Here is a 27,896-nt window from a genome sequence, read left to right on the forward strand (position 1 = left end):
TAAGGCAGTGCCTGTAATGAAAGACAGACAAGTAAAGACGATCACAATACAGGATGGTACACAGCAAGGTCAAGGACTGATCCAAGTGCTGTGAGAAGTCAGAAGGCTAACCTGGCCCACTTCACAATCTCCAGGAAGAGACATTCATTCATTCAATCTAGCAATCATTGAGTATTTACCCATTGCCTACTGTGTGCCAGTCACTGTTCAAGGTGCTGAAGTGATAAAATTCTTCCCCGTGACACCTAAAAATTCCAGTAAGAGAGGCAGGCAATAAACAAATAAGTAACCATAGACTGCGCTAAATGATGATAAGTGCCTGGAGAAAAATAAAGAAGGAGGGGCATAGGGAATATCAGGGTCATGGTGGGGGAAGGTCCTTGTTTTGTATAGAGTGGTTAGGAAAGGCTTCACAGAAATAACACCTGAGATACCAGAAGAAGGTGAGAGACCTAGCCGTGTGATCCTCTGGAGGATGACTGTGCCAGGCAGAGGGAACAAGGGCAAAGGCCTGGGGATGCAGGCTGCTTAGAGTGTTCAAGAAAGGTCAAGTCGGTGAGTGAGACTGGGCAGGGAAGCTGGACAGCTGTGTTAAGAAAGGAGGTCAAGGGGAAGGGAGAGGTGTGGGGTAGGAAATGGCCCTGCAGCTGGTGGAAGGGCTCTGGCTTTTATGCTGAGTAAGATGGGGAACCACTGAAGGGCTCTAATGGGATGGAAGTGACAAGATCTGGTTTTCATTTTATTTTTTTATTTCTTAATCCTCACCCGAGGATATTTTTTCCATTGAATTTTTTTTAGATAGAGTGGGAGGGAGGAAGAGAGAGATAGAGAGAAACATCAATGTGAGAGAGACACATTAATTGGTTGCCCCCTACATGACCCTGACCGAGGCCCAGGATCGAACCTGCAACCGAGGCACATGCCCTTGACTGGGAATCAAACTCAGGACTCTTTGGTACACAGGCTGACGCTCTAACTGCTGAGCCAAACCGGCTAGGACCTGACTTTCATTTCAACGGCCTACTCTGGCTGTGGTGTGAAAGCTGGCCAGAAGCGGGCAAGGGAGGCAGGGAAGCTCTGTGCAGCGGCTGGAAGCACGCGGTGGAAGTGGTGAACGCTCCTGGCATTTCAAACACTCGGATGCATGGTGATGTACTGGACAAGTGCAGTGGAAGCACAGAGGCAGCGGCGATGAGCCCAGTGGAAAATGACATGGCGAGGGAAGCTTTCACAGAGTGAATGCTGGAGTTGGTTGGCCCTAGAGGATGCATTCACCAGACAGAATGTGGGCATGTGATCCAGAGGTAGAGGGGATGAGCGGGGAAAGAAGGAAGAGAAAGAGGGAGACAGAGAATGTGTATATGCATGTGTGTTTGCATTGGGAGAGTTAAACAAAAAGCCCTCAATCACGAGAGAACTGGCAAATTGAGGAATAGCACACAGCTTAGTGTGCCCAGCTCAGAGCACTGCCACTTGGATGGGAGAGAAGGGATATGAGCTTGGAAGAAGTTTGGACCAGTTGTGAAAGACTTTGATTGCCATGCTAAGAGCTTAAACTCCATCCTTGAGGCAAAAGGGAGTCATCCGGTGTCTTTAAGTAGATGGGTGATTGCCTAACATCCACTGAGGCTACCTTTCTAAACTACTGACTCACCCTCACCCCAGTATCCTTCCCAATGCATATCCCAATCATTACATTTACTATAAAGCTCTTGTATTGCATTGCATCATACTGTATTATGTTATAATCATCTCTGTGTGTTTGACTCACTACTAGTCTGTGGGAAACAGGTCAGGGGCCACACATGGATCATCTCTACATCCTCAGCATCTAGAACATGTTCTGGTGTGTTAAATAAATTATTAGTGGATTGGTGGATGGATAGATGGATGGATGGAAGGACGGAGTGAGTAAGCAATGAAAATGAGAAAGTGTAGAAATTCTGGGTGGAATTGACCAATGAGAAAGTCGGGAATAATAAAGGTGGCTGCCTTCAAAAATCTTCAGACAACAAGTGCTGGTGAGGATGTGAAGGAAAAGGGACTCTAGTACACTGCTGGTGGGAATGCAAACTGGTGCAGCCACTATGGAAAACAATATGTTTCTTCAGAATATTAAAAATGGAATTTTCATTTGACCCAGTGATTCCACCTCTAGGAATATATCCTAAGAAGCCTGAAGCACCAATCCAAAAGAATATGTTCATAGCAACACTATTTACAATAGCTAAGATCTGGAAACAGCTCAAGTAACTATCAGTAGATGTGTGGGTAAAAAAGTTATAGTACGTTTACATGATGGAATACTATGAAACTGTAAGAAAGAAAGATCTCTTACCCTTTGAGATGACATGAAGGAACCTATTAATTATGCTGAGCAAAATAAGCCAGTCAGAGAAAGACAAGTACCACATGATCTTACTTATTTATGAAATATAATGAACAAAATAAGCTGTCGATCAAAATAGATCCAGAGACATGGAAGTAGGGAACACACTAATAAAACTCAGAGGGAAGGGGGGTGGGGGTGGTTGGGAAGTAATAAACTAAAGAACATATATGCATATATGCATAACCGATGGACACAGACAATCCAATCGTTTGGGGGAAAGAGACGGGGGATGGGAGCAGGGAGGAGGGGGTCAATGGGAGTAAAAGGGGAGATATCTGTAATACTTTCAACAACAAAGTTTTTTTAAAAGGAACCGTACATGTTGGTTAATTGCAGATGTGTACAAAGATGGTCCAAGTCCTTTGGGGATGTTTCCTCCTGTGGAATCTCTACATCTCATCCACTCAGACCACATATCCTGGAATCAAGGCAAGGGCTACTCAGCGGGCTCTGGACTATGGTGAGTTGGGTGCTTTCAGAAGCCAGGCTGCAGCCCACCCTGGTAGAGTCTGTGACCCAAACCCAGAAACTCATAAAGAGCTGTGTCATAACTGAGACAAACTCTACTGTGAGGTAATCTAGTCCCTTAGCAGAAGCTGCAAAGATGGCTGGGAAGAAAGTGTTGCCTAAAAAATAATCACCTTAACAGTTGAGATATCCAAATACGGCCACAGATGCATTCTCCCTCCTCTCTCCTTTCTTCCCCCCACCCCCACACACACTGAACATCTCAGAGCTCTAAAGGAGAATGCATTATAGGATAGAGGAAAGGAGATTTAGAGTAGAAGTAATAACTGAGAGTTTCAGAAAGGACTTGATTCCAAAAGAAACAGAGTTCCCTAAAATTGTGTGCAAAATTTAACAGGGATGATGATTGTGCATTTTTCTTGAGAGAGGCTCCGCGCATTTATCAGATGCACGAAGGAATCTGAAACACTGAAAGATTAAGAACCACCTTTTTAGAGGTATTTATAAACACAGGCAGAGAAAAATGTTGAACTGAGGTTTTCTTTGAGCTACATTGGAATAAGGACAGACTATGTAGAAGGGACTTCAGTATCAAGGTATATGGGCCTATTTTTCACCTGTAAAGTTTTGCCTAAGATTAGCTAATTAAAGGTTGATATTCACTAATGCCCCATGTTACAGATGAAGAAAGTTAGGGATAAAAAGATTTGTAACTTGCAGAGGCACACAAACTGGTAAGTGGCAATGTTGGGATTCCAACCAAAGAAAGCTCTCTGCTAGTGCCTCTGGTTCCATCTTTCCATCTTTTCATTCTCTTTACATCCCCATATTGCAATATTATTCATGGTATTATAGAGGACAAACTCTTTCCTACGTCATCTCCAACAAGGGTAGACTAAGTGGAAATGAGCTGGAGCAGCAAAGTAAAGGGTAAAGGCAAAGCTTCATCCTTGAGAAGATTAAAAGAAAAAGATCACTCTTCATTACTGTGTACGTTATTTTTTTCAAGCTCTTTAATGTGGAAGAGGCCTCTCTTTCACCCTGAACTCAGAGGAATGTATTCTATGGTGCTGCCATATCAAGACAGGTCTATCCCCAAATAAAATTTTAAAATTAGTGGTTTCTAACCTTTCCGGAGTCCTGGGATCCTTTGAGAATCTGATGAAAATGTGGACCCTCTCTCCTGAAAAATGAGATACATATAGGATGGGGCAAAAATAGGTTTACAGTTATGAGTATGTGAAACAGAGTTTATTCTTATATTATTATTTATTAATCATTTTTCATACGAACCCTGTAAACCCACTTTGCCCAACCCTGTAAGCACAGGCAGAAACAATCAATCTTTCATTAGAATTTCAGGAAGTTCTAAAGTTCCCAAAGGTCCATGGACCTCAGGCCAAAAATTTCTGAGCTTAAAGAATCTTGGACCGGGCCTTGGCCAGTGTGGCTCAGTTGGCTGTAATGTTGTCCTGTGCACCGGAAGGTCATGGGTTTGATTCCCGGTCAGGGCACATACCTAGGTTGTGTGTTCAATACCCGGTCAGGGCACATATGGGAGGCAACCAATCAATGTTTCTCTCGCTATCTAAAAATCAATTAAAAAATAAAAAAATAATCTGGGGCCAGGGGAAATTACTTTCTGGAACTGGCTATAATAAGACATGGATTCTGGAGCCAAATTGCCCAGATTTGACTATTGGGTCCCCCAGGTCTTGCTAGGTGACTTAGGCAAGGATTAATCTCCTTGAGGTTCAGTTTCTTCATCTGTAAAATGTGGATAATGATAATATTTTATACTTTTCCTTTCATACTCTGCTGTAATAACATTCTTTGGCCCTGGCCAAATAATGAAAATCTCTCATGCGCCCTCACATGTTTGGCTCAGCGGTTAGAGCATCAGCCCATGGACCAATGAGTCACAGGTTCGATCGTGGTCAAGGGCATATACCTCAGTTGAGGTTCATCTCCAGCCCTAGTCAGGGTTGTGCGGGAGGCAGCTAGGGAATGCATCTCTCTCACTTTGACGTTTCTCTCTCTCTCTCTCTCTCTCTCTCTCTCTCTCTCTCTCTCTCTCTCTCTCTCCCCCCCCCCCAACTCTTCCTCCCTCCCTCCCACTCTATCTGAGGATAAATAGAAAAGTGTCCTCAAGTGAGGATTAAAATAAAATTTCTCATGCTGTTAACTCTGGGGTCTTGAGGAATTTTATTAGCCCCTCTGAGAACCAGTGTTCTCATATATAAAGCAGGGACAATAATACCCACCTTGTAAGATTGCTGTTTCTACAATTCTAAGAGCATGCCTTACTCAATGTATTCTATGTGCATGTTTAATGATATTACACTGTTATCATCTTTGTCTATTAGCAATGAACACTTTCTTTGGTTCTTTCGTAGGTGTTCAAGCTGGGGTGCTAATGATTGAGCAAATGATCAAAGAAAGAAACATCCCAGATTTAAAAGGTTCTGAATCTCTTGAATTTCTGAAGGTTGATTACGTGAACTACAATTTCTCAAAGTAAGTAAAACAGAAGAGCATTGTTAGCAGTGAAATTCACCTTTAAACTCTCAAGGTTGTGGATATGCCACCACCTGGTGTAACATCAAGACCTGCAGAGTAGAAGTTAACCAACCTTCAGTGAGAAGCTTATCAGAAAATGACCGGAGGAAAAAGGGGTCATGAAGTGCACAAAGAGTGTGGCATTTGCATCAGAACACCTGGGTCCAGGTCTTGTCTCTACTGCATACTAGCTGTGTGCACCTGGGTATCTGCTCAGAGTTTTGGTGTCCTTGTGTCCTTGCCTCCTTCCAAACATGAGCATCCTAATTCAACACAGTTGTCAGCTGTGGCCACCTTGTCCCTCGAATTCCATAGGAAGTTCTTATTCACTCCATTGTTACCCTCACCTCCTAAACCTAGAAGCAGAATTCAACCACAGTCTCAAGGATAAATCTACTCTCATCAAATATTTTCTTATTTTAGTAAAGGTTAGTCAAGATGTCAGAGGTCACAGGGCACATGGCCTTCTGCCCTCTTGCTCTCTTGATCTTTCTTCCTCTGGAGCAACACAAGTGTCTTCCACTGGCCTCATGCAAAGCAGCCCCACCCACTCCAGGGTACCAAAGACTCTCCCTTTATACTCTTACCTGCTTTTCTAAGTCATTTTCCCACCAACAAACTTCTCATCCTAAGAAGAATTCTGATGGCAGCTGTAATCTTTTCTGCCATGTTATAGCAATAAAATCAAATGTCAAAATCAGTAAATAGTCAAAACCAGGTGATGTCACAGATGTGAAGACACTTGATGAAACTGAAACTGCTTGCTGCACATGTGTTCGCTGGTATCCATCATGATAGCATAAGGGCATCATTGTCAGAACAATGGAATTGCCACACTGATTCAGATCCTGTTGCACCCAGCCCAGAGTTTTGACACTGTATTAATTAGGAATAAACTTCAGCTGAATATGACAGCAAATTACAATGGCTTAGATGTCGTAGGGGTTTATTTTTGTCTCACAAATAAGAAGCTCAAAAGAGACAATGGAGGATTCCTATAGAAGCCCCATGATTTCATCAGTATCCAGCCTTCTTATATTTTTCTGCTCTGCCATCCTCAGATCTGGCTTCTAGCCGCAAGGTTGTCTCGAGGTCCAGAATGGCCAGTGCATCTCAGCCATCAAATTTACATTTCAGGCCCCTGGAAGGAGGAAGGAGCAAGGATGAAAGGGCTCTTTTAGGCTAAGTTAGTTTCCTCTTCAATGAGTTTTGTTCCTGAAGCTCCATTCTAGTAAGTTTCTGCCTATGTAATAATGGACAGAACTTAGGCAGATGGCCACATTTATTAGCAAAGGAGACTGGAAAATTAGTTCCTAACCAGACAACTTTGCCATCCTGAACAAATTCAGGGATGTGTAGAAAAGAAGACGATGTTCAGACAGCAACCGGCAACCTCAGCCATGGCTGCCAACAAAAGCCCCAGAGGAAGTGTAGGGAGAGAATATCTGTGTCCATCTTAGTTCAATCTTAAAGGTTAGCGAAGAATCAAGTCTTAATAAGCAATTCTCTGCATTACAATTTTCCCCAATGCTTTATCAATCTGGTGGTAATTCCCTGCTATTCTAATCCTTTAGAGTAGTAATTTCCCTGCCATGAAGGACAACATTCTATAAAACCAATAGTTTTTTTTGAAGGATCAAGAGTACTGATCTAGGGAAAGTTCCTGGCAGATGCTATAGTCTGTAATAAAGCCAGCCATTCAATGAGTATTTATTGAGCACCTACTATGTACTAAGTCTTTATTCTAGGCATAAGAGATAGTGTAGTAAATGACACAGATAAGTCTTCTGCCCTTAATGTCCAGTGAGAGAGAGGGACATTAAATATATATTTATAAAATTAATTATTTAATTACAATGATGGTAATGCTACAGCAGAAAAATCCAGAGTAAATCATATAGTATCAAGGGTAAGTGAAAATGAGAAGAATCTGGTATTCTTATAAATTGCTGGTGGGAGCAGATAAACTGGTACAAGAATTTTAGACCTGTGCTGTCCAAACAAGTAGCCACTAGCCACAGGAGCTGTTGAGCAATTGAAATATGACTTAATTCTAAATGTATTTAATTTTAATTTAAAAGCTGATACTCAATTCAGTTATTGAGAAATTTTAAGTGTGCTTGGGACAATTTGGGTATGTAAGTTCACTTTTTCCATTGAAAATTTTATCTAATCTAAAAACAGGTCATGTATTTCTGATGAAAATTCAATGTTTAAATTGAGGTGTATCATGAGTATAAAATATGTACCATATTTTGAAGATTTATTTTGGAAAAAGAAAAAAATCTCATTAATAATTTTTATATTGATCATATGTTGAAATGATATTTTAGATGTAATTGGGTGAAGTTAAAAAAATAAAATTGCTCTCACCCACTTCTTTTCCCTTTTTTAAGTGTGGTTACTAGAATATTTTAAATTATATATGTGGCTCACATCATACTCAGATTTACAGGGACCTTTTTTTATGCATGCCCTTGGACACAACAATTCTGCTTCTCGGCATCCTCCATAAACACATACATTAACTGCATGTATGAGGATTTTCACTATGGCATTGTTTATAATAGAGAAGCACTGGAAACAACTTTGTTGGTGGACACCAACAAAGAAATGATTATTTTTTAATGATACACCACAGCTTGGAATACTCTACAGTAGTGACAAAGAATGTATAAGGCCTATATGTATAAAAATGAAAATCTTTTTAAGATATTCTTATCCCACAGTGGGTTTCAGGATGTGTCACAGAGAATAAGTAGAAAAGTAGAGGAGATAGCAAATAATTATTTCTTATCAGCTATCACATTTATGTCTTAAATTTATCCTGTTCTTAGCTCAAAACAATGCCTTCCTCCTTTGCAACAATTATACACAGGTGACCTCATTTTGTCTTCATAACCTACCTGCAACACTTCCTGAGTGACTAACAGAAAAAGGTTATGTGTCTTACCCAAGATTGCACAGCTAGCAAAAACTTGTCTCCGAGTCGAGTGCCCTTTGCACAGTAATGAAGTGGATAGTCAGATTGTTAAGAACACAGTCTGAAGACGGATTGAGGAGGGTTCCAGATCTTGTTCTACCACTTATATATGGCTGCAGCTAAGTTTCTTATCTTCTCATCTTTGAGTTGCTATTTGCAAAAACAGCAACAGCCTCATAGGATTATTATGAGGGTTAAAATGAGCTAAAATATGCGAAGTGCTCACCATAGTGCCTGGCTGAGAGTAATTACTCAATGTTCATAACAATAACTTATAATGCATGTGGCCATCTACCTATGCAGATTACATGCAACCCACTGCCTCCTAGTTACCTGTTTGGCAACTCAGAGGATCCTACGGAAAGTTAATGCTCTAAAATAAGTTTCTCAACTAGGGGAGATACTGTCCACATAGAAGGCATTTGGGAAGAGGAGGAAGACGCCCTTTTGACTGCCCCAATGGTTTGGGGGGACATTTAGTTAGTGTAGACGCCAAATATCCTGCAATGTGTATAACTGTTCTCTACAAAAAAAATAGTTGTCCCACCAAAATACTAATGCCCCCCTGACCCCGTTTAGAAACACTGGAACAGCTGAAGGAAAAAATATGATGGCAAATGTACCTCTTTTTGTCTTTAAAGAAACTAAAAACTGTAGATTGAGTTTTTGCAAATTTGTTTTTAAACTTGCTCATTTGCCCCCTTAATAAGACACAGGAACTTCTGCCCAGAGGTTGAGGGGAATTAGAAGGCAGTGCCCAGAGGCAGCACCGCAGACCTGAGGTCCCTTGCTCCGTGGGAATTCACAGTCACAATTTCTACAACTGTATTTCCTATTTTGCCTTAATTAGAGATGTGTTAGAGGAGTCATACTAACTCGTCTGTGTCTTGTTTTACAGCATAAAAATCAATGCCTTTTCATTTCCAAACACTTCATTAGCCTTTGTGCCCGGGGTAGGAATCAAGGCACTGACCAACCACGGCACTGCCAACATCAGCACAAACTGGGACGTCAAGTCTCCACTTTTGTGAGTATTCCCTGAAACGTCTGCTGCTATTCTGGGGGGGGGAAATGGAGCAAAAATCCAAAGTGTATAAATTTGCTAATGTTTTTGATGTTAGGCTTCTTTTCTCAACCACTGACACACTTTCTCAAGAGTGTTTTTTCCAGGAGAGATGTAAATCAGAATACCTCTGCTGGGGGTGAGAGAGGGGAGAGGCTGAAAATCATCTTAACCTTAAAGGCAGAGCTACTGACCAAAGTGTTCTTTGTGATTTCCTAAGAGCTACAAGTCCCAGACTGTTGGAGAAACAGACATGTGCTCAACATTTGAGACCCTCCCAGTGGTCACTGTGTGATCTTAGCCAGTCCTTCAACACACTTCCCCATCTGTGGGGCATCTGAGGGACCTGGAGCCTTCCTTCCTCACAAGGAGGTTGGAGGATGATAGTCAGCTTGAGCCCGATTCTCCCCTGCCAAAAGGCCTCTGAACCCTCTTAGAAAGAAGGGATCAGCCTAACCCGTGTGGTTCCGTGTACTGAGCATCGTCCCATGGACTGAGAGGTTCTGGTTCAATTCCCAGTCAGGGCACATGCCCGGGTTGTGGGCTGGAACCCCAGTGGGGGGCATGCAGGAGGCCACCGATTAATGTTTCTCTCTCACATCAATGTTTCTCTCTCTCTCCCCCTTCCTCTCTTAAAAAAAAAAAGAATAAAAACATATTTAAAATAAATAAATAAAGTAAGAAGGGATCAAATTCAAGGTATATTTACAGACCACCAGGTGCAAGTTGCTATCCTGGGTGTAATGTTTAGGTCTGTCTTGGTTGGTGCCCCAAAGTAACACATTCATTCACTCACTTGGTCATTTAACAACCATTTATTGAGTGCCTACTATTTACCATTTATTTCCATCTCAAGAATTCCAATAACTCTTGTAGACTGAAGAGAAATGACATTTTCTTCTATAAGTAATGGATTCATGTATTCTTCTTATCTTTGCGTACTCATCAGCCTTACATTGCAAGCTTATTTTGCCTCAAGCCAAGAGCTAAGTCCTGGGGACATGGACATGAGTAACACACACTCCACTCCCTCAGGGAGTTCACAGATGACATCTAAGTGTCACTTTCCCATCATTGCCCCTCCTACATAAGGTGTGGCCAATTTTACCCGCCATGTTCTCTCTCTAAACAACCACTGTATATGAACAGTGCTCAAATATGTGTTCAACCAGGAGGGGTGGGAGGGACAGAGCACTCCGGATGAAATAACTGCAAGGTCCCTAAAGCTGTCACCATTCGCATCATTCACTACTTCATTTGTTGAGCAAATATTCATTCAGCACCTACTCTGATCCCACCTGTTCTAGGTGCCACGAATCCAGAGGTGACCAAGGTCCTGCCCCCAGGAGCTCAGAGTCTGTGGGTAATCAGAGAACTGAGCCATCTCCTCCCCTGCCAAGGCCTGGGTAACCTTGCACTTTTTCTCTTAACAGCCAAGACACAGGAGGAGCTGATCTGTTTCTCTCTGGGATCTACTTCACCGGTATCCTTATCCTGGCCCAAAATGACTTTGGTCAACCAACCCTGAAGCTCCAAGACTGCTACGCCCAAGTGAGCCATGCCCACGTCTCATTTACTGGAGAACTCAGGTGAGTGAGCATGCCCTGTGGGCAGTGGCTAGTGGGGGGCTGGATGCTTGGGCAGCACCTAGGGGAGGTTTATAACTGACAGGTACAGTCCCTGAGCAAGCCCTTTTTTCCTTTTTTCCCTAGTGTCCTATATAACTCCTTTGCTGAGCCCATGGAGAAGCCCATTTTAAAGAACTTAAATGAAATGGTAAGACTTTGGAGGTTACACAACCACAGTAAAATGCCATCAGCAGCAGTTCTGCCATGCTTTAATTAATTCTTGGTCCATAGATCTTTTTTGAGCACCTACTGTGTGCTAGGCACCATCCAAGGCTCTTTCACACACATCATCCTACAGCATTCTCTTCCTCAAATTCATGCCACAGGCTGGACAAACAATCAACAAGAATGTATTTATGCCCTGGCCGGTTTGGCTCAGCGGTTAGAGCGTCGGCCTGTGGTCCGGAGAGACCCGGGTTCGGTTCCCGCTAAGGGCATGTACTTCGGTTGCAGTTTGTCTCCGGCCCTGGTTGGTTGTGCGGGTGGCAGCCACTCGATGTGTCCCTTCACGTCGATGTTTCTGTCTCTCTCTCCCTTCCTCTCTCTCCCTCCCACTCTATCTGTACAAAAAAATGGAAAAATATCCTCGGGTGAGGATAAAAAAAAAAAAAAGAATATATTTATCATGTATCTACTGTGTGCCCAGCACGAGGCTAGCGTCTGATGGGGATATGAAAAAGAAACAAACATCAGCTTTTTAGGAAAACAAAACTCAGGCTCGTGAAACAATAACTGAATGAGGACTTGAATGTAGTATGTACTTATATGATCATTAGATTGAATTGAAGGGGTTTAGAGAAATGGGAAAATTAAATAAGTAGAGTCCACAAGTATCCTGGGAGACATTTTTAGAGGATGCAGGCCTTGAACTGGGCCTTGAAGAATAGGTAGGACTTAGCTAGGTAAGGAATAGGAAAGAAGACAGGATACTTCCAGCCAACAGAAACAGTCTAAGTTAAGATAGCTTCCAAAGCTACAAGTATCTAGATTCCAGAAGTCGGAGTTTGAGAAAGGGGAATGACGGAATTGGCTATGTGCCCTCTTTCCAATCCTGACCATACCTTCCCTGAACCCTTGACCCATATTTTGTGGGAGACAATGAGGGGGATGAGGAGGACTGGAAAAGAAGGGAGATTCCTTTCTGGAAAGGAAGGGTAAGGACAGGGTCTGGCTATCTCCTTCTCCCTCATGCTCAGCTCAGTGCTTCGCACAGGAGTTGCTTAATGAATGCCAGTGAGTAAATCAACACGTAGAAACATTAAGCAGCCTGTCCAATGAGGTTCCCCAGCTGGTAAAGGGCCTCTGAGACTTCGCGGTCTTTCTCCATCTTACCTGACAGGTGCTGGGGGCCATTAAATGTGTATATTAAAGAGTGACAGGGAAATATGCTGCCACCTTCAAGGACCTCACAGTTGATCATTCCTTTGTTCAAAACGAGGCATGGTTCTTGGCCTCTGAGAGGAAGCCAGTAGTTAAGTTTGCCTAGAGTTTAATATATGACTTAGAAATCATAGATGCTTTGCCTCTAGGATTCCCTCTGAGCCACTGGAAAATGAAGAGTGCTCAGACCACAGCTAACCTGCTGGGTCAGAGAAGATTTCAAATCCTAGTGATGTGACTCGTTGGTGAATCACGTACGCTCTCTTCTTCAGTGTTCTTTGTAAATAGGGGACAACAGGCTTACCTCCCAGACCTGTAGCAAGGATGAAATGGGGTTAAAACAACAGCTAACATATACCGAATGATTACTCTTTAAAACCTGATGAGGTAGATACAGTTATCATCCCCATTTTGCAGATGAGGAAACTGAGGACAGAGAGTACAAGTAACTTGCCAAGGGAGTCAACCCAGGCAGCCTGGCTCCTGAGCCTCTGCTAGTAACCACCACACAGTGCTTACCACATGCGTGGCACACAGCAGGCCCATCAATGTTGGGACCCTTCCTTCTTCCTAAAGATGTGCTTGAGTCTGACTCAAGATTGATTTTCTAATTTCAAACAGGGTTCTAATCTAAATAGATGCCTTATCGAATGGGCTGTTGAACCAGCCCAGCGGGGAAGTGAAGGCCCCAGCTGTAACCACTCCTGGCAGCAGGGCATGATGACAGAGGAGGGGAAAGGCATAGCAGGTTCCTCGGGTGTGACCACACCAGCATGGATCTGCACATGTCCTGTCCTGCCACAGAAAAATAAAGCAAGGGTTCCTCCTTTATGGGCCTCACTGGGTGTTGTCTCAGTGCTGTGAAGTTTAGTCAGCATTCAATGACATGCCACCCATACATACGTAACTTCAGGCCCATAGGCATCAAGTAATTTAAGAGAATGTCTTGGTGACCAAAGGGAGAATGTCTCCTAGTCTTTGTTTGCATGGTCCAGGCCCATAATAGAGGTTTCCAATATAATATAATAACCTCCTTTTCTTTATTTGTGGCCAGCTCTGTCCCATTATCACAGGAGAGGTGGAAGCACTGAATGCCAATCTCAGCATGCTGGAGGGTGAGTCTCTGAACTGTCTCTTCTGGATGGCTCTCTCCCTGCCTTCCCACTCTGGTGCTCTCCAGGTTTGCTTTTCCACACAGTCTAGTTCTGCCTCTTCAGTGTGCTTTCTGCTCTGGGCCAGGTTATCCCTTGGTTCTAACCCCTTCGTTGGCTCCTCGCTGCCTTCAGGATCAAGTCCAAACGCTTTCACATGGACTACAAGCCCCGCCCACCATGCTCTGGCTCCTGCTTACCTCTGTCTGCTTCATCTCTAACCTTTCCCTGCTCCAGCAATCAGACTGCTTCTCCTGCCCCCACGCCCCTTACCTTTGCTCATGTTGTCCTCTCTGCCTAGAAGAGCTTTCTCTCCCCTTCATCCATTTATTCATTTGATGGATATTTATCAAGTGCCTATTTCTTTGTGCTAAGCCATAAGGGATGCAGTCCCTTCCACTCCCTACTCCTCAGCCCTCCCTGTCTTGTTTGCTCCTCTTTATCTTTAAAGGCTCAGCTGAGGCATACATAGTCTCTTTGAAGAAATCTCACCTGATGCCCGCACCCCAAAGTTCCACCTCTTCTATACCCACATGATGCTTTGAAAGTATCTCTCTCTCTTTCCACTCCACCCATTCATTCACCAATGACATAGGCCGGGCGCTGCTCTTGGTGCTGGAATGCAGCAGGAAGCTTCGGAAACAGAAATCTCTGCCCTCATGGGACCGGTGGGAGGAGACAGACAGCAAGCAAGATAATAAGAAAATCTATGTTATCCTAGTGATAAGTGATGAGAAGAAAACTAAAGCAGGGAAGAAGCAGGAAGGTGTGGTTTTCATTTTAGATAGTGTGGCCAGGGGTTTCCATTTTAGAGTTCTATTTTAGATACTGAGAAAGTAACACAGAGTACGAATCTGAATGAAATAGGGAATGAGCCACTCCTAGATCCGGGCATAAAACATTCCAGGTAGATGAAACCACAGCTCCGGGTCCTGAAGCAGGAGCATGCCAGGTGTGCTAGGGGAACTGTGAGGAGGCCATATTGGGAACAGAGGGAGCAAGAAGGAAGTAGCAGGAGATGAGGTCAGCGAGGAGAAAGTAGGTGGATAGATGTCCAGGGCTCTGTAGGTCATTGCGAAGGCTGGCTCTCAGTCTCACGTAAGAAGTCTTTGGAGAGTTCTGAGCAAGGTTTGCATGATCTCACTAATATTTTAAGAATATTTCACTGTCCTGGATGATTTTGTTCAGTGGTTAGAGCGTCAGTCCACGGACTTTAGGGCCACAAGTTCGATTCCTGGTCAAGAGCATGTACCTGGGTTGCAGGTTCATCCCTGGCCCCAGTCAGGATCATCCAGGAGGCAACCAATCAATATGTCTCTCTCACATCAATGTTTCTCTCTCTCTCCCGCCTTCCCTTCCACTCTATCTAAAAAATAATGAAAATATATTCTTGAGTGAAGATTAACAAAATAACAAACAAAAAGAATATTATTCTGGCACTGGCTAGTGTGGCTCTGCTGGTTGAGCATCATCCCATGCATCAAAAGGTCAAGAGTTTGCTCTGGCTGGTTGCTCAGTGGTTAGAGCAGAGGCCTGTGGATGGAAAAGTCACAGGTTCAGTTCTGGTCAGGGGCATATACCATGGTTGTGGTTCAATCCCTGGTCGGGATCGTGTGTGAGGTGGCCAGTCCATGTGTCTCTTACATTGATTTCTCTCTCTCTCTCTCTTTCCCTCCCTCCTTCCCACTCTATCTGAAAATCAATAAAGAAATGTCTTCAGGTGAGGACTTTTTTTAAAAAAAAAGGAAAAAGGTCTATAGTTTGATTCCAAGTTGGCACATGCCCAGGTTGCAAGTTCAATCCCCTGTTAGGGCCCATGTGAGAGGCAACCAATCAATGTTTTTTTCTCACATCAATGTTTCTCTCTCTCTCTCTCTCTCTCTCTCTCTCTCTCTCTCTCTCTCTCTCTCCTTCCCTAAAATCAATAAAAACATATATTTTTGAAAAGAATATCACTGCCCTGGCTGGTTTGGCTCAGCGGTTAGAGCATCGGCCTGTGGTCCAGAGAGACCCGGTCCATTTCCCGCTAAGGGCACGTACCTCAGTTGCAGTTTGTCCCCGGCCCTGGTTGGTTGTGTGGGTGGCAGCCACTCGATGTGTCCCTTTCATGTCGATGTCTCCCCCCACCCCCCACTCTATCTGAACAAAAAAATTAAAAAATGTCCTCGGGTGAGGATTAAACAAAAAAAGAACATCACTTTGACTTCTCTTATTAATAGACGAGGTGGGGCAAAGTTGGAAGCAGGGAGACCACTGCTACAGCAGTGATCCACATGAGCCTGGATGAAGACAGTGAGACATGTTCAGGTCCTGGATATACCTGTGCAGGTAGAGACAGTGGTATTTGCTGACACACTGAATGTGGGTCATGAGGGGAGTCAAGGATGACCCCAGGTTTTTACCCTGAGAAACTAGAACATTGAAAGAATGGAATGACCATTTACCCAAATGAGAGAGACTGTAATAGGACCATAAAGAGCTCAGTTTTAAATCTGCTGTAGCTGCACTGTATTCTCATTTCCTGTTTACATGTCTGTCTCCCCCACCAGACTCTGAGTTCCACAAGGGCAGAGACTTTGCTTCATCTCTGTGTTCCCAGCAGCAGACACAGTACCTAAGCCACACTAAGTTAATAAATATTGGACTGATGAAGGGATGAAGGGATGGGTGCCTGGAAATATGGATTCATGAATGGATACAGGTGGATGAAAGAAAATCAATGAATTGAGGAGGTAGGGACAGAGAAAGAAGATGGATGAAGAAAGAACTAGTCGAGTATTCCCATGTCCTCGCTCGCCTTGGGCAAGTGTCTTCACCTCCGGGAGCTTCACTCCCCTCACTGTAAAAATGGTCATGGCCCTGCTTGTTCACAGTATGGTGATGGATCCATTGAGGTGGTGAATTTGAAAGCAGATTTTAAAACGATGGTGACATAGGGTAGTATTGTTCCCTCACCTTAACAAATCACTTCATCTCTTCTTGTTTCTCATCTCAGTCTTTGGAATAAACCAAATATGGCATGCAAGAAGGGAAGCGGTGGTACGTGCATACCTTCTTCTAGGCCAGGGAGGAAGTCTTCATATCACAGAGCGCACAGGGGTAGTCAGACAGCTGCTTCCCAGGCCAGGTCAGAAACCCGAGCACTGCATGACTGCATGTACAAACCGTCCCAGACACTGAAGTCCATGCTTCCTATAAACCCTACGCACTGCTCCCTGGCCTCTGGCCCTTTGCCTGGCCTTCTGCTTCACTCTGAAAATGATAGTACAAAGAATGATGCCAACCAGTAGCATCGTGCGTGAGAATTTCTTCAGCCTCTCCAACGTCGTGAATTTTACTCCTGTCTGTCTATCTGCTCTCTTGGTGTTTCTTTTAAAAAACTATTTATGATCACAAGAGTAATACATGGTCATTGAGAGAGAGATTGAGATTAAAAGAGTATATACCAAAATTTTACTTAAGTTTCTCTCAGGGTAATGTGATCTAAAGGATTTTCACTTTCTTCTTTGACATATCTACTTTTCCTTGGTTTTAAAAAGAGAGCATGACCTGAAACTAAAATAATATTAAATGTCAATTGTAATTTATATAAATAAGTAGGGAAAAGTGAACATGTATTACTTAGGAAATAGGGTAATTACTATTTTAAACAACATAGAATTTAAATTATTTAAAAATTTGTTCTGGATATACATTAATTATATGTTAAGCTTTTAATGAATGTAAGTTTCTTTTTGCTTTCTTTATTTGTTATTTAGTTTTAACCAAGATTGACAACTATACCCTGCTGGATTATTCCCTAATGAGTTCTCCAGAAATTACTGAGAACTACATTGACCTGAATTTGAAGGTAACTTTAGCATCATCAGAGTCCTCACCCTGGCCAGCAACAGCCAGTATAAGCGCCCCCTTGGTGTCCTCCAGGGATTGGTTACAGGACACCTCCTCATACCAATAACTGCAATACTCAAGCCCCTTATACAAATGGCACAATATCTGCATTTAACCTATGCACATCCTTCTGTATACTTTAAATCATCTCTAGAGTGCTTATAAAACCTAATACAATATAAATTATGTAGATAGTTGTTTAAAAATAACTGTACATGCTCAGTACACAATCATAGTAGGCCTAACTACATAGTGCCCATCAGCAGCAACCTAACTGTTTTTTCAAATATTTTTTATCTGCGGTTGGTTGGAGCAGAACCTATAGATACAGAGAGCTGACTCTGCACAAATGTCATGGGCAGAGGAAATATACCTTCATGCTCTTCAAATAATTTCATTTCCTGTCAAGCAATTCCCTGATGTGTGTGCTCTTTCAAAAGACTCTTGAACATTTCCTTGATTGATAAATGATTATTTGGATTGCACAAGACAGGTCTGCCTTCTTCAAGAAAAGGCTCATGATTCCTTTGCCTCTGGGAGTAGGTTTGAGGCTAGGAGGCAGCAAGAAGAGTGGTCTGCATTTATTAGAATTTATCATTCCTGTAAGTGTACATATTGCTACCTCTATTCCTCTCAGATTAGACTATTTAACTGAGGGCTGTTGACCTCTCTTGGGCCCATTAGCACATGAAAATGGTGTTTGCTGATTCTGAAAAAGTGATTCACTGCAGTTATGTTTAGTTTTGCCTCAAAGTTAATATTATTGTTATTTTCAATGCATATTGACTTATATTTCAATCCCTCAAAGTCATTCAAATTAGTTAAATATTACACAAGACACCATTTTGTAATAATAACCAATAGCTAATGAGGGTAGCATTAAACATGCTATGGATTGCCCTGGCCGATTTGGCTCTGCAGTTAGAGTGTCAGCCCACAGACAGAAGGGTTGAGGATTAGAGTCCCGTACCTGGGTTGTAGGTTCGATCCTGGACTGGGTCATGCAGGAGGCAACCACTCGATGTATCTCTCTCACATAAATGTTTCTCTCTCTCTCTCCCTCCCTCCTTTCCACCCTATCTAAAAATCAATGGAAAAATATCCTCGGGTAAGGATTAACAAAAACAAAAAGCAAATAAATGCTACAGATTTTCTCCTATACTTCTGAAATCCATGATGCATTCATGAACACATGATGCAGCTGCAGTTCAAGGTGCCATGTTAAACTTAGTTCAACTCAACAACTATTTGTTGAATGGTTTTAAAAATGCTTTAAATTATTTAGAGTTCTGGGGCCTCCTGAGTCTTTCTGTGACAACCCAGATGCTCAGCAATCACAGATTTTGAAGGTCCAGGGTTTGACATATCTACCTGGCACCTCACGGTTTATTCAGAGCTGTCACCTCCAGCTACATGCACCTGCCCTTCTTTCTCGGAGAAAAGGACCAACAAGGAACTTCTCACTCGGTTATACCCCAGGGTGGACAGACAGGCCCAGATGTCTGCTCAAGAAGTCATCAGAGCCTTGAAACATTGGCACTAGGCAAGGAGTCAGAAGGCCTCATCATTTTTTTCTTCCCTGTTAATTTTCTGAAATTTTCCTTATTCTGACCTAAGAGGGTCCACCTTCTTTAGTCCTGCACATTTTTTTTATTTTATCCTCACCCGAGGACATTTTTGCATTTATCTTCAGATAGAGCAGGAGGGAAAGAGGGAGGGAGAGAGAGAAAGAAACATCGATGTGAGAGAGACACATCAATTGGTTGCCACCCACACGACCCCAACTGGGGCCGGGACAAATTGCAACTGAGGTACATGCCCTTGGTGGGAACCAAACCCGGGTCTCTCTGGTCTGTGGGCCGACGCTCTAACTGCTGAGCCAAACCGGCCAGAGCTAGTCCTGCATATTAGAGCCTTCATCTGACACACTGGTCTCTTCCTCTTTTCCCACAGGGCGTATTCTACCCACTGGAAAACCTCACCGATCCCCCATTCTCCCCATTGCCTTTTGTGCTCCCAGAACGCAGTGACTCTATGTTCTACATTGGAATCTCCGAATACTTCTTTAAATCTGCATCCTTTGCTCATTTTACAGCCGGGGCTTTCAACATCACTCTCTCCACAAAAGAGGTGAGGAGAGTTAACAGGTAACAACAGTCGGCACCAACATTTAATCTACCACAAGTATCCCATTACAGGGTTTTTTACGTCGTCATTTCAATTCCTGAGCCCTGTAGACTACCCCTGCTATCAGGACAATGGATGAAGGAGTTGTGGAATGATTGTTATTAGTTGGACAGTATTTGGGTTTCCACTTCTTCTAATTCCATTTCTTATCATTCCAAGTCCCCGTTCTAGATTACTCTCAAATAATGACAGTACCTCCTCTATCACTTATTACCTGTGACCTTGAGCAATTTCAGTTTAACTTCTTTGTGCCAGAGTTACCTCATTTGGAAAATGAGAATAATAATAATTCTGTACCCACAGGGTTGACATAGACATTAAAGAGGTTTAAATACATCTATAACAAAAATAAATTAATTAATAAAAATTTTTTTAAACAAAAGAGGTTTAAATATATGTAAAGCATTCAGACCAATGCCCAGCATAGTTAGTGTTCTATAAGTGTTGCTGGTCATCATGATGATGATGATGATTCTTTATGTTAAGCCAACATAAAGATTTCTCCTATTAGCAACTGCAACTGACTTACCTACAAGGACCCGTGAGAGTACAGACACTTGTTGCTCTTTGCTATGCCTCTGCCTCTTACATATACCGAGAGCACTCTTTCCAGCCAGTCAGCCAACAACTTTTTCTGAGCATCCCTTATGAATATTTTTGTTCTGTAGGTCTTAATTCAACAAGTAATTATAAACCTTATGTTCCAAATGCTAAGTTGGCAGCACAAGCTACCACACAGTGCTAAAAATGAGACACTTCTAGCTTCAAGATTTGAAAACCATCCATCTGTGAAGATAAATTCCTCAAGCATTCTATGTCTCAATAATCTCGGGAAGTGAGAACAATAGCACAGACATATTGTTACCCACCATAGCATATTTACACGTGGATCACAGATAAATAATACACACAGTGCTCCCAAGGTTGAAAGTCACTTACTCAAAAGGACTGTAACTCCTGTGTGACTTCCCATTTGCAAGTCACTTTACTTCTCTGGGCCTCAGATTTCCTGTGGTTGGTCTATAAAATGATAAGTCGCCTTCGAACACCTTTTTTGGTGCAACAGACTCATAATTCATAAAAATGATAGAGAACGCCACATTTTCTCTGAAAGGACAACACAGGGTAAAAACCTTACAATGACATGATGGTCTTAATTTTCCAGATCTCCAGCCATTTGGTTCGACACTCTCAAGGCGTTGGCAACGTGCTCTCCCGGGTAAGTCGTCAGGATTTGACTCCTTGATAGTGTATTTGATTTCACTGGAGTAATTCATGGAAGACTTGTGGGTTCATGTGTGTGTGTGTGTGTGTGTGTTTGTGTGTGTGTGTGTGTGTGTGTGTGTATTAATAAACTACACACACACATATAGGTTTTTATTGATTTTTTTTTTTTAGAGAAAGAAAGGGAGAGAGAGAAATATCTATGTGAGCATCAATATGAGAGAGAAACATCTATCAGCCACCTCCTGCACACCTTCGGGGGACTGAGCCTGCAACCCAGGCTTGTGCCCTGACTGGGAATCGAACCAGGACCTCTCAGCCCATGGGACGACAGTCCACTGAGCCACACCAGCCGGGCAACATGTGGGTTCTTTATATTCCCTTTTGGTGCAAGCCTGAGTCCATCTTTTCATTTTTAAAGAATTTTCTTTCTTTTAATCAAATATTCACAAAGATTTACCGAACAAGTTACTATTAAAGGCATTTTAAGTTCACAAAATAAATCATCTGTTCCATCCACAAGGTTCCACCACACTTGAAATAATTAGCTTACATGGGAAATAAAGGACTAGTGCCCACGCTTGTGACTTCAGTGAAGCAACTATGAGTGTCATGCCTTCGGAGCTCCTACGTGTTGGACATAGTGCCCTGAAAGGCTCAGGTTTGCCCTTGAGGACAAAGAGAGGGGCTGTTTTTTCGGGCATCCTAGTTTTAGAGCAAGGATCTCGAATCACACAGACCTAGATCTGAATCCCGGTTCTACAGCTTACTCACCTAGAACGTTGAGAAGATGACTTAACCTCTCCAAGACTCACTTTCTTCATTTGCAAAATGGGGATTAACCTTCCTCACAGGGATTTTGCAGGGATTAAATGGGATAATACAGGTAACCCTGGCCATGGTGCCTGGCACACAGTGTGTTTCGACAAAGCTCAACTGTTATTATTTGGGTTTTGCATGTTATTGTTATTATTAAAAGAACTTGTTTTTCTATTCCTGCTGCATGATGTAATATTTAATCACCCCAAATTTGTGATTTTCCCTCATCAACTCACAACTCCTGATCTCCATTTTCTCCTGACACGGACAGATCGCAGAGATCTACATCTTGTCCCAGCCCTTCATGGTTCGGATCATGGCAACAGAGCCTCCTGTGATCAGTTTACTACCGGGTAACTTCACCCTGGACATCCCTGCCTCCATCGTGATACTCACCCAGTCTGAGAACTCGACTGCCGAAACCATCGTTTCCATGGACTTCGTAAGTCTGCGGGGACAGACAGGCAGCTTGTGGACACCAATCCTATTCCTGTAGTGGACAGCTGGCCAGCAGTCTACTAAATGCTTGAAGGGGTGGGAAGTGATACATCAGTTAGGAGTGAGGACAGGGGTGAGCCAGGGGTTGTGGGGAGAAACGGGAGGCCAGTGCTCAACTGCTATACATTGTAAAATAGCTCTGCACCCTTCTCTGCTTCCAGTGTGCCCTCCCTCCTGCGTGTCATGTTGATAGCCAAACTTCTTTATCCTTGAAGTAAGTTACTCAAGGTGGAATTCAAGTTTATTTGAGCAGATGAAGGCCAAGTGCAATTTGATAAAAAGGGACTAATACAGTGAACCTAAGCAAAATACCACACACACACACACACACACACACACACACACACCGTACACAGAGAAAAAAGATTAAGAGAAAATGGAAACATAGTTTAAAGGAGATCCTCAAACAGAAAGTTTTTATAGTTCGTTTTCTTACCTAAAAGACAGTATTTTTAGAATTATTCATTTCGAATACCTCTCAGAATGAGAGGGAAAGTGGAATTTAGGATGTTTCCACTATAGGGAATAATATCTATGGCCAATCTGTGGCCAGAGAGAGTCACTTCTTTAGTAATCAATGCTTCTGTTGTCTGCAGGTTGCTAGTACCAGTGTCAGCCTGGTTATTTTGGGACAAAGACTGATCTGCTCCTTGTCGCTGAACAGGTAAGGTCAATTGATTTGACTGTAAGTGAATCCATAGACCATGAAGATAAAGTGAACAAGCAAAGTTGCCATTGGATAGACCATGAATCATTTAAGGACTTCTGCAATAGTCAGATCCTTTCAGAGTAGGGACTTAAAAATGTGTTGCACCCTGGCTGGTTTTGCTCAGTGGTTAGAGCATCAGCCCATCGACCAGAGAGTCCTGGGTTTGGTTCCCGCTAAGGGCATGTACCTCGGTTGCAGTTTGTCCCTGCTCCTGGTTGGGGTCGTGTGGGTGGCAACCAGTCTCTCTCACATCAATGTGTGTCTCTCTCTCTTCCTCCCTCTCTCCCTCCCACTCTATTTGAAGATAAATGCAAAAAAGTCCTCAGATGAGGATAAAAAAAAAATGTGTTGCAAGATTTTTTTTTCTTCCCATTAAATAACACTAAGCTAAAATGGGCAACACAATAATTACAATTCTCTCATATAAATGCCCATTCTACTGGTACAGCAATATAAAACTGAAATCCCTCTGTAACAAATGCAGAAAGCATGCCATTGAGGAACGCGCATGAAACCTGGAGGCCAAAGAATGAAGTTTCAAATCCCTGCTCACTGGTTCCATAACCATGACCAAGTCCATTAACCTCCGAGTCTCAGTGTCCTTGTCTGTGAAATGATGAAGTGGAACTGACACCGGGGTCCCATTACCATAAGTTAGAGTTTGACGAGCCTGTGCCACATGGCCTAGCTGGCTCTCAGGTGCAAGCCATGTGGTGTGAAAGGGTTTGAGCAGGTCATATACACACACCATTGAACACTATTAGCCATTTGGTGGAATGGCCCATTTTCCTCAGCCCTATGAAGCCCATAGTTGAAGCCATGAATCAGATGCTACCTGGAGGGAGGATATATAGAATGATTAGATGGCCCAGATTAAATTTGTGAAAGGAAGAAACAAGGAATAAAACAGACAAAGAAGGCAGAGTCCAAAAAGAATAGGAAACCAACAGAGGAGAAAAGTCAGTCATTCACCATCAGTCAACTTGATGGTTATCAGGGCAATTGTAGAAACAAGAAGATGTTTTCAGTAAAATAATACTAAATGGAACAAGCAAAATACAGAACTGCAGGAACATATCAGTCAGCCTGTAGAATAGCTTTCCATTTGGACAAGGAAGAGGATAGCAAATGAAGAGCTGTGTTAAGTTAATAGATTGTGGGAGGTGCATTTTTCCTCAAAATTTTCTTTGTAACTAGAGCTGACCCTTGAATAATGCAGGGGTTAGGGGCACCAATACACCTCCCCCATTCGGTCAAAAATTAGCAACGACTTTTGACTCTCCAAAAACTTATCTATAGTTGACCCTTGGTATTTGACAGTTATTGGTTCCAGAAAACCCTGTGGATACCAAACTCCAAGGATGCTCAAGTCCCTCATATGAAATGATGTAGAACAATGCATACAGTCAGCCCTCTGCACCTGCAGATTCCCAGCCATGGGTCAAAAATACTGTGTGAATACTGGATGGTTGAATCCACGGATGTGAAATCCATGGATACAGAGGACTGATGGTATTTTTTTTTAAATATGCAATAGGTGGACCCACAGTTTGAACCTGTGTTGTTCAAGACTTAACTGTATATTGTCTTCCCAATGAAAAGAACAACAACAACAACAAAAAAAAAAAAAAAAACCAAAAAGGTAGTGTGACTTCCCAGAGACAAAAGATTCCAAGGTTTTACTCAATTTTTCTAAGCCCTTCAAAACAGGTCTTATTTCTCCATTAGGCTCAATAGGCACAGTGCCAAAAGCCTACATAGAGATCCATGAAAATGTTTTAAGATATTTAAAAATAAGAATAAAAAAATACTGAAGAGCCCTGGCCGGTTTGGCTCAGCGGTTGGAGCATCGACCTGCGGTCCAGAGAGACCCGGGTTTGGTTCCCACTAAGGGCATGTACCTCGGTTGCAGTTTGTCCCCGGCCCTGGTTGGGTTGTGCGGGTGGCAACCACTCGATGTGTCCCTTTCATGTTGATGTTTCTCTCTTCTTCTTCTTCTTCTTCTTCTTCTTCTTCTTCTTCTTCTTCTTCTTCTTCTTCTTCTTCTTCTTCTCTCCCTCCCACTCTATCTGAACAAAAATGGAAAAGTGTCCTCAGGTGAGGATAAAGAAAAAACAAAAACAAAAAAACACTGAAGACAATCAGCATGAATTATACTTATCTTTATGCAACACAGTCTTAAAATATAATGTATAGCTCTTTTTATGAAGGAAAGGTTTCCAAAAGCAAAAGTGCCTCAGGCCCTCCAAGAAGTCATAATGTGGCCCTCTTTCCAGAAGATCAAGGCTTATGAAACTCGGAACCTTGATGAGTGATCTCTGGGGTGGCCATTTTAATGGTTGGGCCAGAGAGCAGGAGATGAGGAAGGAAGAGGGAAAGCGAGGAGGGGCAGCAGCTGGGCGAGGCCACGAGAGGAAGGAGAGGACTTGGAATGGGGTTTGCCTGAGCAGCAGGACTGTGAGGACAGGTGAGCCCTCCATCTGTTTGAAGACTGAGAGGAAAGGGCTGATGGGGGCCCTGGGCGTCTGCAATGATGGGGAGAAGGGGGCAGGGCTGCTAACTGAGGCAGCAAGCTTCTCAGCAGGTGGAAACAACAGCTGCACTCAAGATGCATTCTGGTTTGCTGTCAGGATCCAAGGATCTAATATGGATGGGACCTTAGGCTTATGGCAGGCAGGTAGGAGAGACCTCAAGGAGCAGAGAGACTGGGTTTGCTTCTCTGCTTAAATCAGGCTGACCCTAATCTCCAGTGTTCCTACTGGTAAGAGACTGCGTGGTCAGTGGGCGTTGTGTTTACTTATGAGAGTAATTGGAAATACTTTGCTAAATTCACATCATCCAAAGAAATGTGTGAATCCATTTTCCAGTTTCCTGTGGTCCACAAGCAAGCTTTGACCTTGTGAACACACCTGCAATTAGCACTTCTGCCTTCTGGGAGGCTCCTTCAGAGTCTCATGCTGGGGAGGCATCCTGCATCCTGAGGCCTTAGTGGGGTCCGGCAGGACTGGCTACCTAATTTGCAAGACCCAGTGCAAAATGAAAATGCAGACCCCCTTGTTCAAAAAGTATGTAGAATTTCAAGATGGAGACAGCAGGGTCTTCAGCCAAGCAGCCTTCTGAGCAGAGGCCCTGTCCTAACCGCCAGGCTGCATGCATTGAGTCTGAGCGTGGCTCCTGCAAGAGGTGCCATAGCAAGCCTCAGAGTGAGAGGACTCAGGCCAAGGCAGGTGGGCCAGCTTCACTCAGGCTTCAGGCAGCCAAAGTGAAAGGCAAAACTTTGCAAAAAAGCGGAGGCAGCGCTGAAGAGCGTTAGCCTTTGGCAGCAAGTGCAGCAGTCCCGCCACCCACACAGGACACCCCAACCAGTGTCTCCACTCCTGAGTTCCGCAGGCAAGCGCTGCTTTTCAAGATGGGCTGGTTTCATCGGTGACGTCAGAGAGACACAGCAGGTAGGGCTGGAAAGTGGGTGGGGATCAGTGAAACATCCCTGACTTGGAATGTTGCACCGGGAAACCCAGGGTGTCCAAATACAGTTCTCTAGAACACTCCCGTTTTTCTAAGTACCCCCTGCCTGGAGGAGCCTCTTTCTGGAGCTGCTCAGGGTGGGCTGCCTAGACATGAGATGCAGAAATCAGAGGCACATCCAGAGTGGTGAGGTTAGAGACTAGGGGGATCACAGGCTTTGCAGTGGGACTAGCTGGTTCAGCTCCCAGCCCAGGCTCATTCGCTGTGGAGTCTCAGGCAAGTTTCTCAACCTCTCTGAGCCTCCATTTCCTCCTCCATAAAATGAGGATAAAATAAAACCTGCTTCAGGGTTTGTTGTGACGAATACATGAGTTGATAGATGTAAAGTACATGTTGTGTTCAAGAATGTGGACTGCTATTACTTAAAATATGGGGCTGGCCTCAGCCAGCAGAAAGTGGTGCTCAAATCAAACCGGATCATTTCAAGAGCTCCTCTGTTCAGAGAACATCTCACTCCCCTGTCTCCTGCCTAGTGCTGGTGCTTAGAGAAATCACCTTTCTTTGCTATTCATGATGACTCTTTATTATGGAACCTTCACTGCCTGCTGGCCCTGTGCCAAGCACTGCACATATATTGTTTCATGTACAACGCTGTATCTCCAGGACCTGGCACGGTGCTCAGTAAATGTCTGTAGACTGAATCGAGAACCCTGGAGGCAGGTATTATTATCTCCACGTTTCACTTTGTGGAGGTTCTATAACTACTCAAGTCACAGAGCTATTGAGTAGCGGAGCCAGAACTTGAACCTGCATGAGTCTGTTTTCAAAGCCTTGAGTGTTTGCTGACTAGATTATAGTGCCTTTGATGTAGTGAAGAGCTGAGACTTGGATGATAGATGCCCTTGCCCAGAAGCAGACCCCGTGAGCCTGGAGTCACACCGAGCTGAAACGGGCTGCACGTCCTCTCCCAGTGATAAGAGAATAGAAGAGACTGGCACTGGACACGGCCCTTTTCTCGCTGCATGAAGGACCTGGGTGAAGGAAGGGTAAAGAAAGCCAAAGCTGGGAGTACAAATGATAAACTTGACCTCTTTGGGTATGTCTAGTTAGAAGCTCAGGCTCTGGGGTCGGGCATATGTGAGTTTGAATGCTACCTCGGTCATTTGGAACTATGGGACCTCGACAAGTTAATCAGCCTCTCTGAGTGTCAGTTTCCTCTCCAGCAAAGCAGAGTGCCTCTCCGTAGAGTTGTTGCATGGGTAGATGAGCCGATGTGTGAAAAGCATGGTGCCCAGCACATTATCAGTGCTCAAGAAAGATCTGTTTCCACTAGTAGTGGTGTTTCATTCTCTATCCCCATTCTCTTTGGTTATTTTAAACCTGAAGGTATTTTTTTTATTGATTTTTAGATAGAGTAGAAGAGAGAGAGGGAAGAAGGGGGGGGAGGGAAACATCGATGTGAGAGAAACACGTCAACTG

General features: G+C 43.4%; 1 protein-coding gene across 1 annotated transcript in view; it reads left to right on the forward strand.

The window, feature by feature from the left end:
• Positions 1-27,896, forward strand: part of BPIFC (BPI fold containing family C) — a 51,268-nt gene that overhangs the window by 15,614 nt on the left and 7,758 nt on the right. Inside the window, exons 3-13 of the mRNA XM_036252211.1 lie at positions 2,729-2,852; positions 5,257-5,377; positions 9,301-9,429; positions 10,899-11,054; positions 11,178-11,241; positions 13,528-13,588; positions 17,383-17,474; positions 19,469-19,645; positions 20,868-20,921; positions 22,017-22,187; positions 22,840-22,907. Of these exons, the coding sequence (XP_036108104.1) occupies positions 2,729-2,852; positions 5,257-5,377; positions 9,301-9,429; positions 10,899-11,054; positions 11,178-11,241; positions 13,528-13,588; positions 17,383-17,474; positions 19,469-19,645; positions 20,868-20,921; positions 22,017-22,187; positions 22,840-22,907 (1,217 nt within the window). The remainder of the gene's footprint in view (positions 1-2,728; positions 2,853-5,256; positions 5,378-9,300; positions 9,430-10,898; positions 11,055-11,177; positions 11,242-13,527; positions 13,589-17,382; positions 17,475-19,468; positions 19,646-20,867; positions 20,922-22,016; positions 22,188-22,839; positions 22,908-27,896) is intronic.

This window comes from Molossus molossus, unplaced genomic scaffold (assembly GCF_014108415.1).
Source record: "Molossus molossus isolate mMolMol1 unplaced genomic scaffold, mMolMol1.p scaffold_m16_p_10, whole genome shotgun sequence".
Lineage (NCBI taxonomy): Eukaryota > Metazoa > Chordata > Mammalia > Chiroptera > Molossidae > Molossus > Molossus molossus.